The sequence below is a fragment of the Agaricus bisporus genome, assembly GCF_000300575.1.
Source record: "Agaricus bisporus var. bisporus H97 unplaced genomic scaffold AGABI2scaffold_18, whole genome shotgun sequence".
In the NCBI taxonomy this organism is placed as follows: Eukaryota; Fungi; Basidiomycota; class Agaricomycetes; order Agaricales; family Agaricaceae; genus Agaricus; species Agaricus bisporus.
In genome coordinates, this window is record NW_006267353.1 from 228900 (window position 1) to 248253 (window position 19354).

General features: G+C 49.2%; 7 protein-coding genes across 7 annotated transcripts; 5 read left to right on the forward strand and 2 right to left on the reverse strand.

The window, feature by feature from the left end:
• Positions 1-109: 109 nt before the first annotated feature.
• On the reverse strand, positions 110-3413 carry AGABI2DRAFT_123468 (hypothetical protein; the record flags this gene model as incomplete). Its single annotated transcript, XM_006457553.1, has 6 exons — positions 110-920; positions 970-1535; positions 1585-2445; positions 2492-2810; positions 2866-3168; positions 3220-3413. 6 exons carry the CDS (start codon positions 3411-3413, stop codon positions 110-112), a joined length of 3054 nt encoding a protein of 1017 aa, XP_006457616.1.
• Positions 3414-3462: 49 nt separating this feature from the next.
• Positions 3463-5424, reverse strand: AGABI2DRAFT_196235 (hypothetical protein). The gene is made up of 5 exons (XM_006457554.1): positions 4983-5424; positions 4783-4932; positions 4356-4734; positions 4136-4307; positions 3463-4088 (listed from the first exon to the last, which is right to left on the reverse strand). Exons 1-5 carry the CDS (start codon positions 5415-5417, stop codon positions 3509-3511), a joined length of 1716 nt encoding a protein of 571 aa, XP_006457617.1. The 5' UTR covers positions 5418-5424; the 3' UTR covers positions 3463-3508.
• Positions 5425-6813: 1389 nt separating this feature from the next.
• Positions 6814-8049, forward strand: AGABI2DRAFT_123470 (hypothetical protein; the record flags this gene model as incomplete). The annotated part of the gene is made up of 8 exons (XM_006457555.1): positions 6814-6851; positions 6913-6993; positions 7047-7091; positions 7148-7520; positions 7576-7662; positions 7715-7741; positions 7798-7920; positions 7975-8049. The coding sequence occupies 8 exons, from the start codon at positions 6814-6816 to the stop codon at positions 8047-8049; spliced, it is 849 nt and encodes a 282-aa protein (XP_006457618.1).
• Positions 8050-8507: 458 nt separating this feature from the next.
• AGABI2DRAFT_139898 (hypothetical protein) lies at positions 8508-9310 on the forward strand. Its single transcript, XM_006457556.1, has 3 exons — positions 8508-8807; positions 8861-9050; positions 9102-9310. Exons 1-3 carry the CDS (start codon positions 8693-8695, stop codon positions 9154-9156), a joined length of 360 nt encoding a protein of 119 aa, XP_006457619.1. The 5' UTR covers positions 8508-8692; the 3' UTR covers positions 9157-9310.
• Positions 9311-10083: 773 nt separating this feature from the next.
• On the forward strand, positions 10084-10953 carry AGABI2DRAFT_196237 (hypothetical protein). The gene is made up of 5 exons (XM_006457557.1): positions 10084-10207; positions 10262-10328; positions 10394-10437; positions 10496-10717; positions 10777-10953. The coding sequence occupies exons 1-5, from the start codon at positions 10133-10135 to the stop codon at positions 10840-10842; spliced, it is 474 nt and encodes a 157-aa protein (XP_006457620.1). The 5' UTR covers positions 10084-10132; the 3' UTR covers positions 10843-10953.
• A 2038-nt stretch (positions 10954-12991) lies between these two features.
• AGABI2DRAFT_181767 (hypothetical protein) lies at positions 12992-16433 on the forward strand (the record flags this gene model as incomplete). The annotated part of the gene is made up of 8 exons (XM_006457558.1): positions 12992-13035; positions 13096-13161; positions 13218-14007; positions 14061-14132; positions 14183-14266; positions 14314-15088; positions 15139-15302; positions 15350-16433. 8 exons carry the CDS (start codon positions 12992-12994, stop codon positions 16343-16345), a joined length of 2991 nt encoding a protein of 996 aa, XP_006457621.1. The 3' UTR covers positions 16346-16433.
• Positions 16434-18603: 2170 nt separating this feature from the next.
• Positions 18604-19074, forward strand: AGABI2DRAFT_55884 (hypothetical protein; the record flags this gene model as incomplete). The annotated part of the gene is made up of 1 exon (XM_006457559.1): positions 18604-19074. A coding segment is annotated over one exon (471 nt), but the record flags the coding sequence as incomplete, so codon positions are not given.
• Between the last annotated feature and the right edge of the window lie 280 nt (positions 19075-19354).

Here is a 19354-nt window from a genome sequence, read left to right on the forward strand (position 1 = left end):
ATCAAACTTCCGTAACAATGTCGAGCTACCTGAGAGCCTGGGAAATAACCTCAAGTTCACACTTGATTTCCTCGTCAATAATTCATTTCTTCATAATTACACACACATCTTACAACTGATTCCCCTTCTTTCCCTTCTTTCCCTTCCTCCCTCTCCCCTTCACTCTCACCACCTCCTTCTCCTTCTGCTGCTCCTCATCCAAAAACCCAACCACAGAAATATCATCAAACTTCTCCATCTCCTCCACCGTCTGTCCTACTTCACGACTCTCCCATCCCTTCCAGATATCCTCCGATTCCGGCGTCGGCGGAGCAACGTCCGATTCAACACTTATTCCATTCGCACTTTTCGAAACACCCAAAAAATCCTCATCCTCTTCATCAAACTCGAGTGGAACACTCATCAAATCATCTCCCTCCCTCCTCGGCCCCAAACTCGGAGAACACATCTTGTTCTTCTGATACGAACTCGAAATCTCTCTCCTTATTCTCCCAAATCCCTCCGACATCCCATCTCCAATTCGACGAATAGGAATCGAATTACGGATAAAAGCGGGCGCTTTCAATGCGGATTGCGTTCCGGAGATGCCGTTTGGGTACATCGGCAATACAGTGGGAATGGAAGTCGCGTAATCGGTGACGAGATCGCCCGCGAGTGCCGAAGCGAGAGGTTCGTCGAATGACGAACTTGTACCCGCAAAATCTTCAACGAAACGATCGCTCAACCCGACTCCAACACTGATCTGCACTTCACGACGAACATGAATCTTGTTCCCGCGAACATCGAAATGGTACTGGCGTAGGAGAGCATGGTAATCTTCGCCAAGTGTCCAAAACGTGAATTGATGTGCGAGATAAAGCGAGCGAGGAAGAATGCGTGGTGATCGAGAACACGTCGAGAGCTCAGCTCGTGCTAGCCAACTGGGGAAGAATGGTCAGAGACAGAAAATCCTGGGAAAAAAAAACTTACTCTGCTCCAATAGCTCGCTTCTGCCCAGTATGAATAGGCGCGTGGACGGGTTTACGAATTTCTTCCCAGTCCCTCCTCCTCTGCAAATTCCACGTCGCGACTACCGTATCATGACCGACCAGATCCATTAGCACATCCTGCGCTCCAGCAGAAGAAGCTCCACCCGTCGTAGCCGAAGAGGACGAGGTGTGACTGACGGCGATACCACCGGGAGAGCTGCTCAGTCGCGTCGTTGCACTGGTATTCCCCACTGCCCCGGGCAGTGACCGAGAAACCACCCCTCTCGCCGTCGCCGACACGGAAACGAGACCGAGCTGATCACGAGGGCGTTGATCGCAAGTGATTCGACGTAACGAGAGAGTGCCATCTGAGGGATCGAATACGAGGAGGTCTTGAGTGTTCCCGACGCGATGTGGACGAGGTGATGATGACTGAGGTAACAAGTTCGAGGGAACGCGAACGTCTCCAGGATGGACAAAAGTGAATGAGAGGGGAGCACATGGATCAACCTTGGTATTCTTGAGTCGGAGACGAACAAGAGGAGCAACTTCAACCAAAGTTGGGTGCTGGAAAGGACGTCAACAGTAGGGTTACAAGGATGAACAATTGACTCACCAGCTCGTCCGTGTTCTTTACCTTGCCCTGCAAATGTCCAACAACGTCCGGTCGTCCGCCAAAAGGATTAGTGGGAAAGACATGAACAGTCCTATTCTTGGTCCCGATGGCCACCCACCTCGCATCTCTCGAGCACTCCAACCCTTGGACAGAAACAGACGTCCTTCCCCGCCTCAAGTCATATAATCTAACGCCGTCACCGGGTTTATCATCGACACGGCGCCTAGGACGAATCCCAAAGACTCTGACAACCTGGCCATTCTCTGGGACAGAAATCAGACTACAGCCATCTTTCGAAAACGCCAATTTGGCGATTTGTTGACTCTGGGAAGTGACGAATTCGGCCACTTTTGTTGGCGAGGAATCTTCTTCGAGTAACAATGATTGCAAATCCAGAACCGTAACATGATAGCCGGATTCAACGATAGGGGTGGTATGGGGAGTGACCTCGTGTAGTCGACCATCTGTAGGGGCACTGCGGGACACCTCAGTCCCACTTCTGTGCTTTGCGGCTTCATATGCTTTCCCCCCTAGATACTTCATACCACTCAAGACGGATCCGCCGACCTTGATCGCGGTATTCCCAAAGTGAGTACTCGATTGCGTTGTAGACGTAGCAGTCGTCGGCAGAGGTGGGTCGTTACGGTGGTGGTGTGGGGAAGGGGAAGCGTAGGCCAATAAACGGTTCGACAAGGCAAAAACGGGGACTGGGGGCGGAGATCTGGGTTGGTCTATGGGTGAGCCCCTGGCAGCTAATGATACAGAGGGTGAAAAGGGGGCTAATGAGTTTGATGAGAGGGTCCATAATGTGTGAAAGGTCGAGGCGGAAAGTATATGTACATTTGCAGGTGAAGTAGTACTCTGGTAAACGTCAGCAGAGGTATTGGATGGGATTTTGAAGACGCACAATTACAATAAAATGATTATTAGATTCAAAAGTGGAAGCAGTAGCGGACAAGGCGATCTTGTGTATGATTTGATGATTCTTGAGTGAATAAATAAAGAAAGCAGAAGAAGATGAATCCGGAGTCGTCAATAAAATGCCAAGGAGAGAGTGGGGTGAAGGGAGAATGGCGGCATGAACAAATGTAGAATAATGAAGAGTGCGACCGGCGTGTTCGTGAGACCATTCTTGATTGGAGAGGTTCAACAGTTCAGAGACGGAGGCGAGATCCGAACAGTCCCAAATTTGGATGCCCGCAGTGTAACCAATAATAAGTATGGGTCTGTTAGATCCGGGGTTATGAACCACAAGGCAGAAAGGGTCGAATTGAAACGCACCTGTGAGGAAGTGTATCCCAACGAGCCCATGTTATTGTATCAAGGTGGTGGAGGAGCCCTGCAGGGTAAGAGGAAGTGGGTTCGTCAAAGGGGTGGTCATAGTCCCGACAGGGAGAACGGTCGACAGAAAAGCGACCATAGCTTATCGGGGTGGAGACCATGGGTGGCGTAGGGGCAGCGGTGGGAATGGGGATGGGAATGGAGGAAGGCACATAGGTGCGGATGGCGTCTTTGATGACGGACGTGGACTGGGGAGTGTAGTTCTTGATTGTCCGCGACAATGACTCGAACCTCGAGGGATGGCTGTAAGAATGTGAGTCAGAGAAGAGAGGAGGCAGCCACGTGGGTTCGTACCTAGGAAGAGTGGGACAGCGTGTATGCCCAGCGACGGACGAGGCGAGCATGTCGTCTTCGTCGTCGCTGTTGTTGTCGTCGTAGAGAGGGCGGGATCTGGGCGGGGGAATGGGGAGCGGGGGCGGTGTGTCGGGCGAGCGCAGATCAGCTTCCCGGAAAGGGGGGGACAAGTGTTCTATTGGATGTTCATGCATGAAAGAGTGAGTGTATGCGCTAGTTGACTGAGCCATCCCTCCTCGTCAAAGTCACGTGAAACACTATAATGCATGGGTATAATAATAGATACAATTCAGTCGTCGTCGAGATAGCGTCGCTGTGAGCCAGTGCTATGAGCCTCCTCCGCCGCATCCACCGCCTCCAACAACTCCTCGTCTGCGGTCACTCGTCCTTTCGCTCGTGGTTCGTCGTCGTCGTCAATTTCGTATTCTTCGTGATCTCCCTCTCCTTCAGCGTCAGCGTCCACCTCGGCTTCAGCATCTGCATCCGTCTCACCACCAGGCGTTCGCTCCTTGACAGGCAGGGGTGGCCTTGTCGTCGTCGTCGTCGTTGTTGTTGTTGCGGGTCGTCCGTTTCGTGAACTCGATCGACTGGTCCGACCTGCATTATCCTCCTCCTCCCTCAGCGACGCAATCGCAGGTGGCGGACTCATCGCACGTCCTGATTTGCTACCACTGGGATGACTGATCACCGTTCGAAAACTCATCTGACTCCCGTTATTCCCTTGCGTGTGGCTCACAAGCGTGTCCGTCCGTTGCAACATTCGATCTTGCACCACCACATGTGATCCACCCCGTCCCAGCGCATTCGCATTCAGTTGCTGTTGTTCCAGCGTGCCTCGCCTCTCCACTCGCTTCATCTTTTTTCGACACCTGATTCTCCTGTTAGCACGTCAACACCAAACAAAATTCAAACTCACCTATCGCAGACGGTTCCAGGTCCCATCGGTCCAGGTCCCCATTTCTCAACACATTTCCCGTCCTTGTACCGTCCAGGCAGTCCACACTGTCGGCATATCCGCTGTCCTTCTGCATTCGTCGGAGGAAATGCTGCCACCGGTGGCGCTTGTACAGGTGGCGTTTCGATCGAACCTGCATATCACTTAGCCATCGTCTCCTGAAATAAACATAAACACCTACTGGCCGGTGTAACGCCTGCATTGTACTTTGGCTTTTTCGTAGGCGCCCCTGTCACCACGGGTGTAAAGAAATACGGCTGCGAGGGTCCACCAGGAGGCAGGGACCCAGAGTGATCAACACGAGGACGGTTGGCGGAATAAGGTGGTGAATCCGGGTGCGAACGTGCCACGGCCGGATAGGCGTTCCCCTGATGCACCCCTCGTCGATTCACCGTCCCATTCGTCCCGTTCGATTCTCCCGCAGTCGCCTGCAGCAGCATCTCGTCTACCGACGATATCGACTTTTCCGATGAACGGCTCCGCGATCGAGGGCCTCCGGGGTGAATCATCCGTGGCTCCCGTCGAAGTCGGTACTCGTCGTAGCTCGGCGGATGATACGCCTAACCGTCTGTGAGTCCATAGTTTGCAAATAAATAAAAATAACGTACTGGGTCGGGATACCGTCGGTCCGTCTCGCCTCTCGATCGCTTGTGTGGCGGTTGTTGAAACGACGCATCCATACTAGGCGTCCGGGGTCGTCGGCCGGGATTGGGATTGGGATGGGGCGGGAGAGACGGAAAGGCATGCGAAGAGGACTGCTGCTGTCGTTGAGTAGAATAATCATAAATAATAACAAGGGGAGACCTACGACAGGCGGGGCATAAGGCGATGGGGCTGGGAGAGACAGCGGAGAGCTATCGCCCGAAAGCATCCGACCAAAATGCGACCGGGCGTCGTGTGTTCGGACGTCAACGGACGAGAGGTACCGCTCCAGCGCAAGCCAGTTGTCGTGCACGGCGCGTCGGCGGGCTTCGGCCTCGTCCCTGGCCCGCTCAGCACGTGAGGCGCGGTCCTCCAACTCCATCAGCATCCTGGCAACGTCGGGCGATGGTCCCGACGACGCAGTCACATCGGCAGCCGACTGCTGGATGGTCTGAAAGTTGAGCAGCATCCGCTCCGCCTTGTCGGCCCGCTTCCGGACCAGGACGAGTTCTCTGCGCAGGGTGTCGATGTCCTTGTACGAGTCGGCGAGGAGGGTGGCGAGCTGCGTGTGTGAATACTCGGCGTCCTCTGGGTTCTCCATGGCTTGGGCAGGACTCACTCACGCCCTCTTCTTGATAAGGGCGCGTAGTGTGACCCTTTCGGCACCGCCCGGTGTGACTCGCACGCCTCGTGGCCGACCCCCTTCCCATAAACAGCAATCCCCCCCGTCGCTTCCCCCGCCCCTCTCTCACTCCCACTCTTGTTACTCTGCTTGGGACAACGATAATACACTTGATACTACACGGGAGGGGACATAAAGCAAAGGAACAACACGGGATTGGGGCGCACCAAGTCCACGCGCGTAATCGCTTCACCCACGTCGTCCTTCTTTCGAGATCATATGATGCCCGGTCTGCACAGCGCGTCACTGCGCCGCTCATGTCCTCGGCAACCTGTTCTCCTCCGCCCCAACTCCCACGCCTGTTGGCGCCAGTGCTTACACGTGTCCGCTCCATGCCTCATCCACGCCTCCATGATATCATCGATCTTATCAGATATCACTCCCTCCCGAGGTTTACGGCCTTCTCGAACCGACTAAGACTCACGTAACGGTCTATCCGCATCCCGCCAAATCTTCCCACAAAAAGAAATCGGTGATAGCGCCAACTCCCTATCTATACCCGATTTTATTTAGTGGGACTCCTCCCGCCGTAGCTGACTGCGCAGCTTTTAATCATCCCCTGGTACCTTGAACGAGTCTAAAACTCCCCGATCGGAGAGTGGGTGTTACTTTGGTCGAATTAATGCCGACATCGGGGCGCAGTCAAGCGGCTCGCCCAAAATTGATAAAGTGCTGGTCATGGTGATTGGCGAATGTGCGTGTGACTTGTAGGCGTCTATAAAGTTACCGTGCTATTTTTCCAACGGTTGTTTGAGTACTGAACACAAGGCTCTCAGTATCCAAGACAAAGTAAACTACCGCCTAGCAAGGCCAAGTTTTGTCGGAGATTTAATGGCCGACGACGCGCCCTAGTTTATCATTTTATCCCTGATCCTGGGGTCTGCCACGGTCCGAGGTTCCCGACCCCCTCTTCCGATAGACCATGAAGATCTACTTGGTTCAAAGCCCCCAGGCTTCTCTTCAAAATAAGGCTGGTATTCTATCCGAAGATTCTAGACTGCCCACCACGACCTTTTCACGCCCTACATCAAAACAGGCCCTTCCTGCTTGCTGGCCAAGGCAAATTCAATCGGATCCTTGCTTCTGGCGCACTTTCATGAACAACCTCGAAGCGACCGCGACTCACCCTTGCTTCTTCCTCGCGTTTTCAATGCTCTAGGAAGCTCAAGCTACGCTTGTAGCATGTCAAACGGCTGGCCTAATGCTTTACATACTCGGGAGAGAGTGCGATTTATGAGCATTCCTCTCCTCTTCTCGTCCTTCTTTTTGTGTGTACTGAGCGCTCTTTACTGGGAATATGCCTGGTCACCGCACCATGGTAGCTACCGAATCGGCGGCAGAAGCTCGACTGCGGTAGGCATCTACCAGGTTCCTCCTCCCCTCTCATCCGCCCCTAAGTCACATTCCCATTCAGTGACGCCCGCGCAAAGCAACAGCCGAATTATCATTCCTGTGACTCATTGACCGAGTGGCCATTCCATTTCCGAGAATCGTCGTATGTCCCCTCACGGTTTACCCTGATTGTAAAGAACAATTTTTCGACTAAAGGTGTGTTGTCCATGCGGCTCGAGAAGAACTTCAAGCTTTCCAAAGGTTCGCGATGATGCGAAGCTTAAAACAGATGGCCGTACCTTGATCTCTAAATCAAGCGATCCGACACTTCTTCCTACAACGCGTGCGGGTTCTGATCCAATGGATTGCGAACTGGGATATTATCATCGTTTGGCACCTAAAACACACATCGGTCTTCTTTGCCTTGTTATCATCTGGCTCTTGCCTCTTGGAATCATACTTTCTGGGGGAACGAGTTATCTTACATACTCGTCTATCCAGACTACCTCGTTCGAGCCGTTGACTTGGGAGAATATGAAAAGAGCTGAGCATTGTTTACGCTTCAAGACCAGAAAGTATATGGCGAAATCGGTAGGTAATAGTCCTGGACGCGGTGGAGTCATCGAATGCGAGGCTTCGTCGGCGGAAATCCATGGTGTGACTCTTCATCCTGACTATTGCGAAAATCTGGTATGTCTACTACCACGCCCCCTCCTGTCTGTTCGCGGCCGATATATCTTACAAGGGTTTGTGGAGTGGAATATGGGGAAATTGGGTCATTGACTTTGATGAGCCTGACTGTGAAACTAATTGGGTGAATTTCACGGACGAGGTGAGTTTATAGACCATTACAACATTCGCTTATCGTAATGAATTATTTCAAGGGGTGTCAATCGACCACTGGAAGGCGTGTAAGGCGCCTCGCTGTGTTGCAGCTAATTTCGACTAAAGACTGGTTCTATATTAGCGGTTAACTGCAACTTTAGATCGCTTTAATCCCGACGATCGCTGGCTGATAATGTGTTCAACCACACCGCCTCATTACGAGTTGAACGGGAAGAATCTTCCCTTTCCTTCGAAATGCCAACAGGTTCGCCCTTTTTCTCTTCTTTGTCTCTCTTCTCTATTCATCTGCTTTAAATAGGGAACAGACGCCGTGATAGGAATATGGGACATTTCAGACCACGGTTGCCCGTCATCGGCCGCCTTGACGCCATAGAACTCTTCCATCGTCGGACGCTTTAGTGTACATGTTCATGTTTGATACATGCATGACCTGCCTGGGGTCTTTTCTATTCATAGTTACGATTGTCACCATCACTTCTTTTATGCTAAATGTGTGGGTACGCGCTCTCACCTCGTGGACACGAGGTCACTACGCTTCGAGCCTGGGGTAGTGACATCTATAGCCCCGCCCCAGCATGCATTTGGAATAGGCTCCCTCTATTATGCACCCCACGCATGGGGGGCCGGAAGAAGCGTAGTTCACTTCTAGCGTAATCATACTTATGACATCCGACCATTTAGTATGTCCGTGGACATACTGTACTGCACCCTCGTTTAAATCCACCTATGAGAAGATGCTTATCGGTGAAGGAGCGGGCTTCCGCTCTTTTTGCCTGGCCGACAACTTTTCGTTTAAAGGATAGCCCTTTACTAGTGTCAACATAGGGTGCTACGGTTTTGATGTCGCGCACCGATGAATCCAGGGCACGGAAACAGCCGAAAAGGGTATGTTGGTTTTGGTCTACGTGCTCGTGATATTCCTGCCTCCCACCTACCTCGCTTATCGTCACTACTGGCACCGTCCTCTCACCCCCTCAATACCCGCGGAAGACCCCAAAAAGGCGCCTAAATCCATCATGCAACCGCCCAGAACAGATCTTGCACCTCCAAAAGACGATCCATTCACTACCGAGCAATTGAAGGAATTCGACGGAAGCGATTCGTCTAAGCCGATTTATGTCGCTATCAAAGGTTTCATAAGTTGAAATTCTTCAGTCCTTCACCTTACTGACTCTTTGTGTTAGGTGACATCTTCGACGTCTCGCACAAAGCTGATTCGTACGGAAAGGGACATTCCTATAATATATTCGCTGGAAAAGATGGGTCTCGTGGACTCGGAAAATCGAGTTTGAAATCGGAGGATGCGATAGCGGATTACAGTACGCTGGATGATAAGGAGCGCAAGGTGTTGGATGACTGGCATTCGTTCTTTTCGTGCGTAACCTTGTTCTCTGGCACAGCGTGAATCTGATGTCGTGTCCGCAGTAAACGCTACAATATTGTTGGGCGCATTAGTGATGGTCCCAAAGTTGAATCGTAAACTCGCTGTGTAACCTTGTTTTATTATTGCTATGAATTCAGCTTTCGTTGTGCTTTCGACCGCCCAATATCTACTCGCCAAAGGTCAAGCCAACGTAAACCATCCTCTTGCCTCTCCCAGAAAAAACAAATCTCATTCCAAGAGTCGATGATTCAAATCGCCATATAATACAACAAAAACAACGAGTACGCCATGTCAAACTGCTAGGAAAAGCGACAGCGCTGCTATCACCCCCTTCCTCCAGCCTTGAAGTTCATTGACACTGAAAGCAACATTCACCACGCGCCCCGTCTCTTCTGCGTAATTGATGATCGTTGGAGTCTGAGGTTGGGTTGAAGAAACAATCCTGTCATCCGCTAATAAATAACGGACATGTTCAATTCATCCCGGATCGATTGTAGGATGCGAACATACATATATCCGAGCAGTGATCTTGAAGGCGAGCCGCTTTCTCTTGATCTTCTGGTAGACATCTCGTTTCGATACAAGCTTTACTAGCGTTCTGGTAAGCTGGATTGGTGCACGCGCAGGCTTGATCGTTTCTAGGTTACTTTGAATACAACTTTATCACGGACAAAGGAAAGTAAGAGTTCATACACTTTACAATCGGAAGATTGCAGCGCGTCGGTAAGGCATTTCAACACGCATGGGGGAAGTGGATAGCTTCCCTTGGATGTGGGACGGGGAGTAAATGTGGCCGGAGGTAGCCCGAATGAGGATGGTGAATCGTCGTGACTTTGTGCTCGAGCGGCAAGGATGGCAAGGGATGTGAATAAAATGAGGTTGGAGGCTTGCATGTCGTTGTCGTTGAAAGTAAGGACTTGGTCTGCATTGAACGGGATTTAAATGGTCCCAATAATGTTTAATTACTGTGGCTGACTTTCTAAAATTCTAATCTCTGGCTTGGCTGTGCTGCACGTGATCGACAGTGATACTCCCAGCTCCGCCTTGGACGCTTGTTCACCGCGCACTCGTCATGTCCAGCACCGTCTCGCCCTTTGCTCGGAGTTCCGCCTTTGAGGACACCCTTTTGTCTGCTAGAGAACAAACAGTACTTTCTTATCCTTCTTTTCACTTGACTTGCCATCTCACCGACTAACATTAGATTGAGGAGATGTATAGTATCCCTGAGAGCTTCCTCGAAATCGAAGTGCGCAATCCCCAAACACACGGTGCGTAGTACATTCTATACATGTTCGCTATTTGTCTCTCATTGTTCTCCCTGTTCTACGCTCAGGTTTTGGCCGTAAGATGTATACAGACTATGAAATCGTTTGCAAGGCGCGCATTCTACCCTCCTCCGCTCAGACCTTACGCCAACTCATGCATGAAAACGCAGACCAATATACCCGCATTTAAACTTCGTCATTCTGTTGTTAGGCGTCGATATTCCGACTTTGAAGCTTTCCGCGACATACTTGAACATGAATCTACTCGTGTTAATATTCCTCCACTCCCCGGTAAAGTCTTTACCAATCGCTTCTCGGATGAGGTGATAGAGAGTAGGCGAGAGGGTCTTGAGAGGTTTCTGAGTGTTGTTGCTGGGCATCCCTTACTTCAGGTACGGCTCACTCTGTTCAAACACGCTGTAGAACGCTTGACAATATGCTGTAATAATAGACTGGAAGCAAGGTTCTCTGCGCCTTTTTACAGGACCCTGCTTGGGATCGGTCGCAGTGGCTCTAAGGTTCGCTGTACTTATTACTATATGTTGTTTATTTCTTGTACTGTCGCCACCTGATGATTTATATATTCCTCCCTCCAGCATGTGTAAATATTGGAGTCGACTTTATCCAGGGGGTCCTTCGGTGATGTGTGCCCGTCTTGTTTCCGATGTGTTACAAAACTCAGATACATTTGTGAGCCTGAGCGTCAAAGTGGGAAATGATTACGGCGAACCAACCCACTGAATTGCTTGGTCCGCTCCCTCAGCCAGCCATCCTCTACTCCGCCGTCTGCCGGTTTTTCGGATCCTACTACCGCAACATGCCTATGCTCATGAAGTGCAGAAATATCTATTTCTCTAGACTTCATATCAAATTGTTCCAAAGAGAAACACCTTGATACGACCTTGGAATTCTCACGAGGAGGTAGGGAGACTGGCCTTGCCCAGAGAAGAGCTCGACCAACACAGCCCGCGCCACAAGGAAAGAGATTATATCGGCCAAGGGATTGTGGCTGCAATAGGCTACATATTCAGGGTCCGTTTCTTAGGACAGATGCGGCCTTTACACAAGTATCATCAGGCATGCAGGTTGACTTTAGTAACCTATTGACAGGCCAATTCGAAACTGCGTCGCCATGCAGCCAACGTTACATAGCTTGACTCCAAGGGACCTTGGGACGGCCGGTAGGTGTAAATGGTGGCATTCTCAATGTCAAACATGATGGCGTTCGCGGAGGCGACTCGTGAAGCACAGAGGGTGGTACTGAAGAACAAAATTGATAGCGAGCATGATGAACTAAGGGTATTACTGGATTGTCTAATATGGGTTGCGAATGATGGGCATTGTGAATTTCACAAACTCGTTCAACACTCTTTGAAACAGGGCTCGCGACGCAGCAATTTCTAGTAATACAGCCGTGGCGCATGCGTCTACAGAACAAGACAAAAGCAATCGACGACTGTCCTCTCACCTCGATTCACGATGATCTTTCGAGTTTTTGGCCGGCCGTGTCATCTCATACTTCCGCTTCAAATCGTCCGTTCTACTCCATCGGTGTCGCCCAGCTCGTCAATTTCCTCTCATCGTGACACCTCGAGCTGGGCCAAAAGTGGACTTCGTTTAGGCCTATTACGAGTCCAGTGCCGAGTATTCCGAGTCAGAGAGGATATATGATTCGTATCCTGTTGAAACGACCCTCGGGATATCACATTGATAGTCGGTAAACCTACATGAAAAGGTTTCAGATTCTGGGGTCTGGGACAGAGGATAGTATCTCAGGTGAGATTTCTTGGAATACTTCAATTTCGTACGTTGGATCTCTATTCAAGGGAAGATCAGCTGGAAAGCCGAATGAAACGATGGAGACTGCAGGAAAGAAGGACACAAACTCCACCAATTGATCAACGAAATCTTGACTGAATTTCTCGGCCAAACCGACAACTCGTGTTTTCGGGAACTTACTAAAGGCCAAAAAAACCAGGATACTGTCCTGGCTCAATCCTTGGTTCCCTGTTATATCCGCCCAAATATCTCAACCATTTTCGAACCACGTGTAACCACAAATCCATCTACTCGAGTTAATTCATCTTCGTCATTCACTATTGGTACTACAGCCACCTAAGGTCATTGTTCTCGAGTAGTTCAGGCTCCGGCTACCAAGGATACCTCGAAGAATCACATTCACTGCAAATTTCGAATGATGTATATTGGGTGGTTTTCGTCGGCCATTAGGAAACAGCAGCCAAATTTGGCCCGCTACAATGAGAAATTGCACCCGAGAGGGCTTTTCCACTATATTGATTTCGACTTCCAATGCAGCCCCGGAAATTCGTCCCAGGGCATCTGGGTCCGTATTCAGTTTTTTTCCTAAAAGATTTTGGATAAAATAAAAATCCGTGAGTTCGTTTGTTCGCGACTAGGGTTCTTGATCATGAACTTCTGATAAGTCCAACTACTCAGGAACATATGGCTAAACGTGTGCTGGAAGAAGCGAGCGATGTGAGATTAATGACTGATAATCGGATAACCTCGGCCAACTCAGTTGTCCATCAGAATTCCTGCCAGGTTCGCCTTGCATCGTTCATTTTGCCCCATTAGAATTACATGAAATGGCGAATATAAACGGATAGATTTGATGAAGAGTTGTTCACCTACAATCCCTGAGTCAGATGGAAGGACAAGAGGCTCTACCGCCCGTTGACAACTCAAACACGTCAGTCTCTGTATATGCACTCGTGCTGTTTATCTCTTGTGAAGCATCCGACATATTTAGCTCAAATTCAAATTCTCGTCGAGACTCACAAAATCAACAAGCCCAAGATCGTTGGAAGGAGAAGACGTAAGTGAAGCCAGTTCGTAATGACATAATTGTTAAATCACGTGCCCATTGTTCAGTAAATGTACGCCACGAAAGATAGGTAGTGACGCTGGCTCCCTCAAGCAAACTGCAGTGCGCGAACAAGTTGCCCTCGATATGCGCAATGAGATGCTCACTTGCTCTCCGGCGGACTTTCTAAATCAATATCTTCCGTTTTTGCCAGACTCTGCATGGGTTGACCGCGCGTTTATATCCCTTTGGACCCGAGGATTACTCGTAACACCTGTCGATGAAAGTGTGCCTGCCACCAAAGAGGTTGATCAAGGCCTCGTTCCTGATACAGGAACTGAATCTTATAGTGGTAGAATTACCAGATCGAGGTCGCAAGCAAGACGTGGTCGTAGTACTCAAAACAACGCCATCGCGAGCAACGTCGACGAACAACCCGAGGGAAGAAGTACGCAAGCTGATCAACCGACATCTACGGGGGTCAAAACTGCAGTCGTTCCACCAAGCGAGGATGAAATTGAATGGAAATCCTATCAACAAACTTCGCCCAAGTCGGCCGGCTCATCGGAAATGACTGTTTTTAAACATTTGAAGACGATTGTAGACGCGTTACATGGCGAGGCTTGTTCTGATATCTCCGGCGGCAGAGAATTGAATGGATACTATTATATGGATTGTCCCAGTCGCAAGATGGATTCGGAAATTGCTGGCGCGGATTTCCAGGTGGACGCCGTCATCGCTAGAAAGAACATATATTCCGAACCGAAGGATGATGGGCAGGAGGACACTCCGGCTGCAGCGACAACAGCGGTAGCAATGGAATTCAAGAAATCGGATAAACCTGCAATGGTAGTACGAGTGAGTTTCCTGATGTTGAACTAACTCACCCAAACTCAATTAGTGTGCCACAGAACCGTAAACAACTCGTATCGGCAGCAAATCATATCATGAACGATGATCCTCGTCGTAATTGGATGTATGGGGTATGTTTTGAATCCATGCGACGCAGTGAATCTCGCTAATCGCTGAATAGGTGACAATTGAGGATACCAAACTATCTTTATGGTACTTTTCCCGTTCCTTTTCGATGAAATCACAACCTTTGGATTTCACAAAGGTAAGACTTGTATCTTTCTTCATACATCTATTTTACAATTCGAGTAGGACATCAAAACATTTATTCGCATTTTTCTATCTTTCCTGTACGCGTCGGAATCAGAGCTCGGATACGATCCAACGATTTATCGGAAGCAATACTCTGGTAGCTTGTGCTACATTTACACCCTGCAAACCGTGAACGGCCCGAAGTACTTCAGGACAATCAAACCACTGTACAATCCTCGCACTTATTGTATCACGGGTCGGAAATCGCGTGTGTGGAGTGCTATCGAGATCCCTAACCCTAACGAACTCGAGGAGTTACCGGATGCTCACGAAGTTGCACTCAAGGATTCGTGGGTAGACAAAAACTCGTTAACCGAGAAAGAAATACAGGCTCGTATTTTTCGACGCCTGAGCGACGTTAAAGAGTCGGACTACGCGTGGGCTCGTTCTGATCTGAAGGAGATGCTCAGAAACGCACTCGCAAATCCAGCGAGATATTTCATGGAGGTTGTACATGATTGGAGAGTGGGAGAAAATAAAGAAAGATCGGCCGGATCCACAGGCACTACCCATCTATTCCGCCTTCCGGAAGAATCATTCAGAGCAAAGCTTGACCGCGTTGCGAAAGGCGCCAATTCAACTGCTTCACTCAACTACTACCCATCGAGTCACTCGCATACATCCAACGATGTTCAGGGCAAATCAAAAACAGGCCGCAAACGCAAATACGCGGTGAAAGAGCACTATCGAGTTGTTTACAATCAGGTCGGCGAACCGCTTTCCGTTGCGACCAGCCTATATGATTCCATGAGAGTCGTTAATGACATATTTATTGGTATGCCCATTGTGCCTATCTGAAATTCGGTGTTCCTGACAAGTGTCTAGCTCTAGTTCTTTTGTACCTTGCTGGGTGGGTTCACCGAGACATTAGTCCAGGCAACATCATTATGGTAGGTGAGGGCAAGACCCTCAGTGGAAAGTTGAGTGATTTAGAATATGCGCGAGATTTTGAGGATGTCGACAGGGTAGTCAGTAGTGATCCGAAAACGGTATGACATAACTTCGAACGATGATACAATGCTGAAGACTTTGGTAGGGGACGCCATTCTTTATGCCTCTAGAAATTCACACTGGGTCTATATTGTTCATGCGGACGCGGGAGGCTGAGGCTGAGGACGAAGTTAAGTCAGAAGGAACTGATTGGTCGGACGACTTTGAATCGTCTTTCCAAAACGCGCAAACCCGTAATTCCCCGAAACCCGCGGTGCGCTCAACGAAACTGAGGTACAATTTTACACATGACATGGAGTCATTGTGGTGGATCATCTTATGGATCATTGTCTTTCGGGTCAAGGATGCTCCTGGACTTACCGAGGCGCAGTCCATCTTTACCAACCAACACACACCTAGCGCGATGAGACGTGATCTCTTCACGCTTCAAAACGATGTTACTCTTGCTGAAGACGTCAATGACATGGTTCATGATTCTCTCCGAAAACGTCGCTTCCCCTTCTTGCTCGATAAATACCACGAGATACTATTCAACACGTACTGGCAACTTAACTCTAAAGGAAGGAAGGCTGACACTGTGTATCGCCATATGTATAGGAAATTAGCGAAGGTAGCAGTCTACATCATTCGGGCGTTTGAGAATTTCGACATCGAACTATGCGATCCCCAACTCGTAGATACTTTTGATGGTGAATTCGATCTCTGTGAAGATAGATCGGTTTCGCAGAAAAGGCCGAGAGAAACGGATGACGAAGACGAGCAGGATACCGGGCTATTTGAAGATAGCGCAAGTCCTTACGATAACGAATTAAGTTCAGATGGTGAAGGGTCTGGAGAGGGCCAGGAATATGAAAGGATTGGATTCAATGAGCAAATTAGAGTTCGGAAGAATCGCGATGGCAACAACGGGGATGGTAACGATGAAGATGGCGATGAGGATAGTTTGTGTGAGAGGTCGGTGGATGCAGAAAGCGGCCCAAGAAAAAGGCAAAAGGTAGATCGTTCTTCTGGGGTGCTGCTGGATATGGCGGGGATCGTACGAGAGAACAGAGTTCCGCGGGCAAGGGGGAACTGGCTTTGAATCGGAATATTTTGAAATTTACCATATTTCCCTTCTCCGCTCATCACCGTACTACCGTTTTATCACAGAATACACTCGTTGGAAGCCGTACGATGCAGAGGTAAATTTGTACAAGCGGAATGTACGTTCAGCTTGGACAAATCACTAAGTTGTTAGACATCTAGCCATAACATCCATCAGCAAAAGGGTCGGGAAAATACAAGGGCTCACTATCTATTAGTTCTATATCTGACAGGATTAATACATTGGATACGTTGTGATGGAAATTAATACTTATCATGACAATTTTTTTTTATTCTACTGAGAAAGAATTACAAGGCCACATTTTATCTGAAAGAAATTGTCGGTACACTTAATAATGGCATACCATATTATCCTTTTCATAGGTAAATTATTAGAATGTACTATAATGGGTTGTATTAGGTTTCCAATGGTAGGAATACTCAAAAGTTTGTGGAGCTATAATAATCGGGCATTGTAATGTGATCTAATCGCATGATCAATATTATCCAATTGTAAGGGGGTATTCTAATGAGTAAGTGACGTTATAATCCAATGTTGAGGGGCCATAAATCCGGATATTGTCAAGTGTTAGAACCTTGCCAGAATGTCACGGCGTCACGCTGTCACATCTGTCACATATTTTATTACATAATAATTTCCCTCTGCTGCTACAGTTCGACGGAGGCTAAACTATCGGCATACTGCTAAAATGGCGCAAGCTACAGACTTACCAATTGAACTTATCGATTTAATCTTATCTTTCTTGCCTCCAAACCATGCGGAGCAAGTACAATGGAGAAGGGCGGCGGCGGCTATAGGAAGAGAGGCAAGGCCGGTAGGTTGGAACCTATCGGATCATCGGTGCAGACGGTGTGGGAGGGTATGCTTAGCAATGTGGGACTATGAGGAGCAGAAGGCGTGGGTGATACAGAGATGGGGATACTGGGGGCCGCGACAATGGGCAATAGCCGGATTCTTTGTGCTATGTCCATGTGATGCGATGTTAGGTAACTACTTCGGGACGTATTGGTTTGTGTGAGTAGATTACCGGTTTAGGAGTTGTTTGTGCTTGTGGACACTTTTATGGTTTGTTTGGTGTTGTTGACGTTTTTATGATCAATTTACTTTTGTTTACTTACTTCTTACTCCACTCTTCTTTTCACATGTCAGTATAAAAATAAGTTACCTAGGGTAGTTGGTCTGTGCGCCGTAGTCTAGGTATATAAAGTAGGTAGAAACTTGTAGAAGACTCCGTCGAGTTCTCTTAGGTTCACGCCTAATATTACTTTTGTCACTATACTCTTTAGTTCTTGAAGTTTAGGTGTGACCTGTGACATCACAGTCACAGTCGCCCTAACAGTAGAACTCGACTACTCCGGGGATCGCACAGCACAGTGCCCTCCCCATCTTTTACTCTCTACTCGCCCTCTACTCTCTGCGCGCCATCGCGGCCGCCACACACATAGCCGGTCCCTAGGCTTAAGGGGTGATCGGGTACAGTCACAACGTACCCCGTTGAGACTAAGGCGTGTCACGTGCCTTAGTTAAACACGAGACGTTCACCACGTGAGGTGCTTTTTATATACTTGTATTTTCTTCGCGTATCAACCTTGTGCTGCGGCTGCATTGTCAGCTGGTACACGCAGAGGAGTGAGAGACCCACCTTAGGTGACTCTCTAGATTAGCGTGGGAATCCGTTCCCGTACATACCTCTCATCTTAGTCTATCCCTTCGGTCAAGCGACCATTCTTGAATACAAAACCTTTTCTCTCTTCGTGTACACATCCAAGTGAAGCAGGCTATTGGCTTCATTGGATTGGTGGATACGCATCAGGTGACAGGAAAAGACCTCCCTCACCTCCCTCAAAATTTCTCACCGAACACCGCCCGGAACATTCCGAGTACCTTCCTCTGAAAGCGAGGAAGAAGAAGAACACGCCTCGGAAATCCAGTCCGAGGAATCAGAACCAGAACCACGAGAACCTTCCGTATCCCCCCTACCCTTATATCAACCACCTCCCCCCGAATATCACGAGCCAAACATGTCTACCGCACAACAAATCATGGACCAAGTGTCCGCCCAAGCCGCTCTCATCGCTCAACTGCAGCAGCAGCTCGCTTCGCTACAGAACAACCCTGTTCAAGGGCCACCAGGACCGCAGGGTCCACCTGGGGACGACGGAGAAACCCCCGTTGTCCAAGTAGTACCGCCACAAATCGATGTGGCGAAACCAAAAATATTCTCAGGAGATGGGAAGGAGCTGAGTGGCTTCATAACGGCTTGCAAGATTTATTTAAGTTTGAAAATGGTAGGCAGATTACAAGCGGATCAAATCGTATGGGTACTATCATATGTACAAGGAGGAGCAGCGGAGTCGTGGAAGGAGAACATCATGGAGATGATTGAGAATGGCGAACAAGAAGCTCCAGCCGTCACGGAGGAGCTTTTCGATAGTCTTCGGAACAATTTCGGAGATGCAGATGAGGAGAGTACAGCAGTGGGGAAGTTGAGGTTAATCGAACAAGGAAACAAGAGCGCGGAAGAGCATGTACAGGAGTTCAAGAGGATTGCACGAGATAGCGGATACGAGGGACGAGCCCTCATCGAAGAATTCAAAAGAAGTCTATCAGGAAGAATTAGGAAGGCGTTGATGGAGTCAGAGAATCCACCAACCACCATTCGGAGTTGGTACGACAGGAGTATGAAATTAGATAGGCAGTGGAGACAGGCGAAGGCAGAGGAAGACTATTATCGACGGGGGCAAGCTAAACCCCAACTACGAACCCACACCTCCAACAACACTTTCGTGAGGCCACAGCCTCAACGTCGAGATCCCAACGCGATGGATGTCGACACCGCCGCAGGACCCAGTCGAGGTCCTATCAAGTGCTACAAGGGGGTTAGGGGCGGAGGAGAAACTACGAGCGAAGCGAGTAGTTTCGACGACGGGGCACAAGGGCTGGGAGGGGGGACCTCCGAGCCTGCCCTTTCGTCTTTAAAGACTC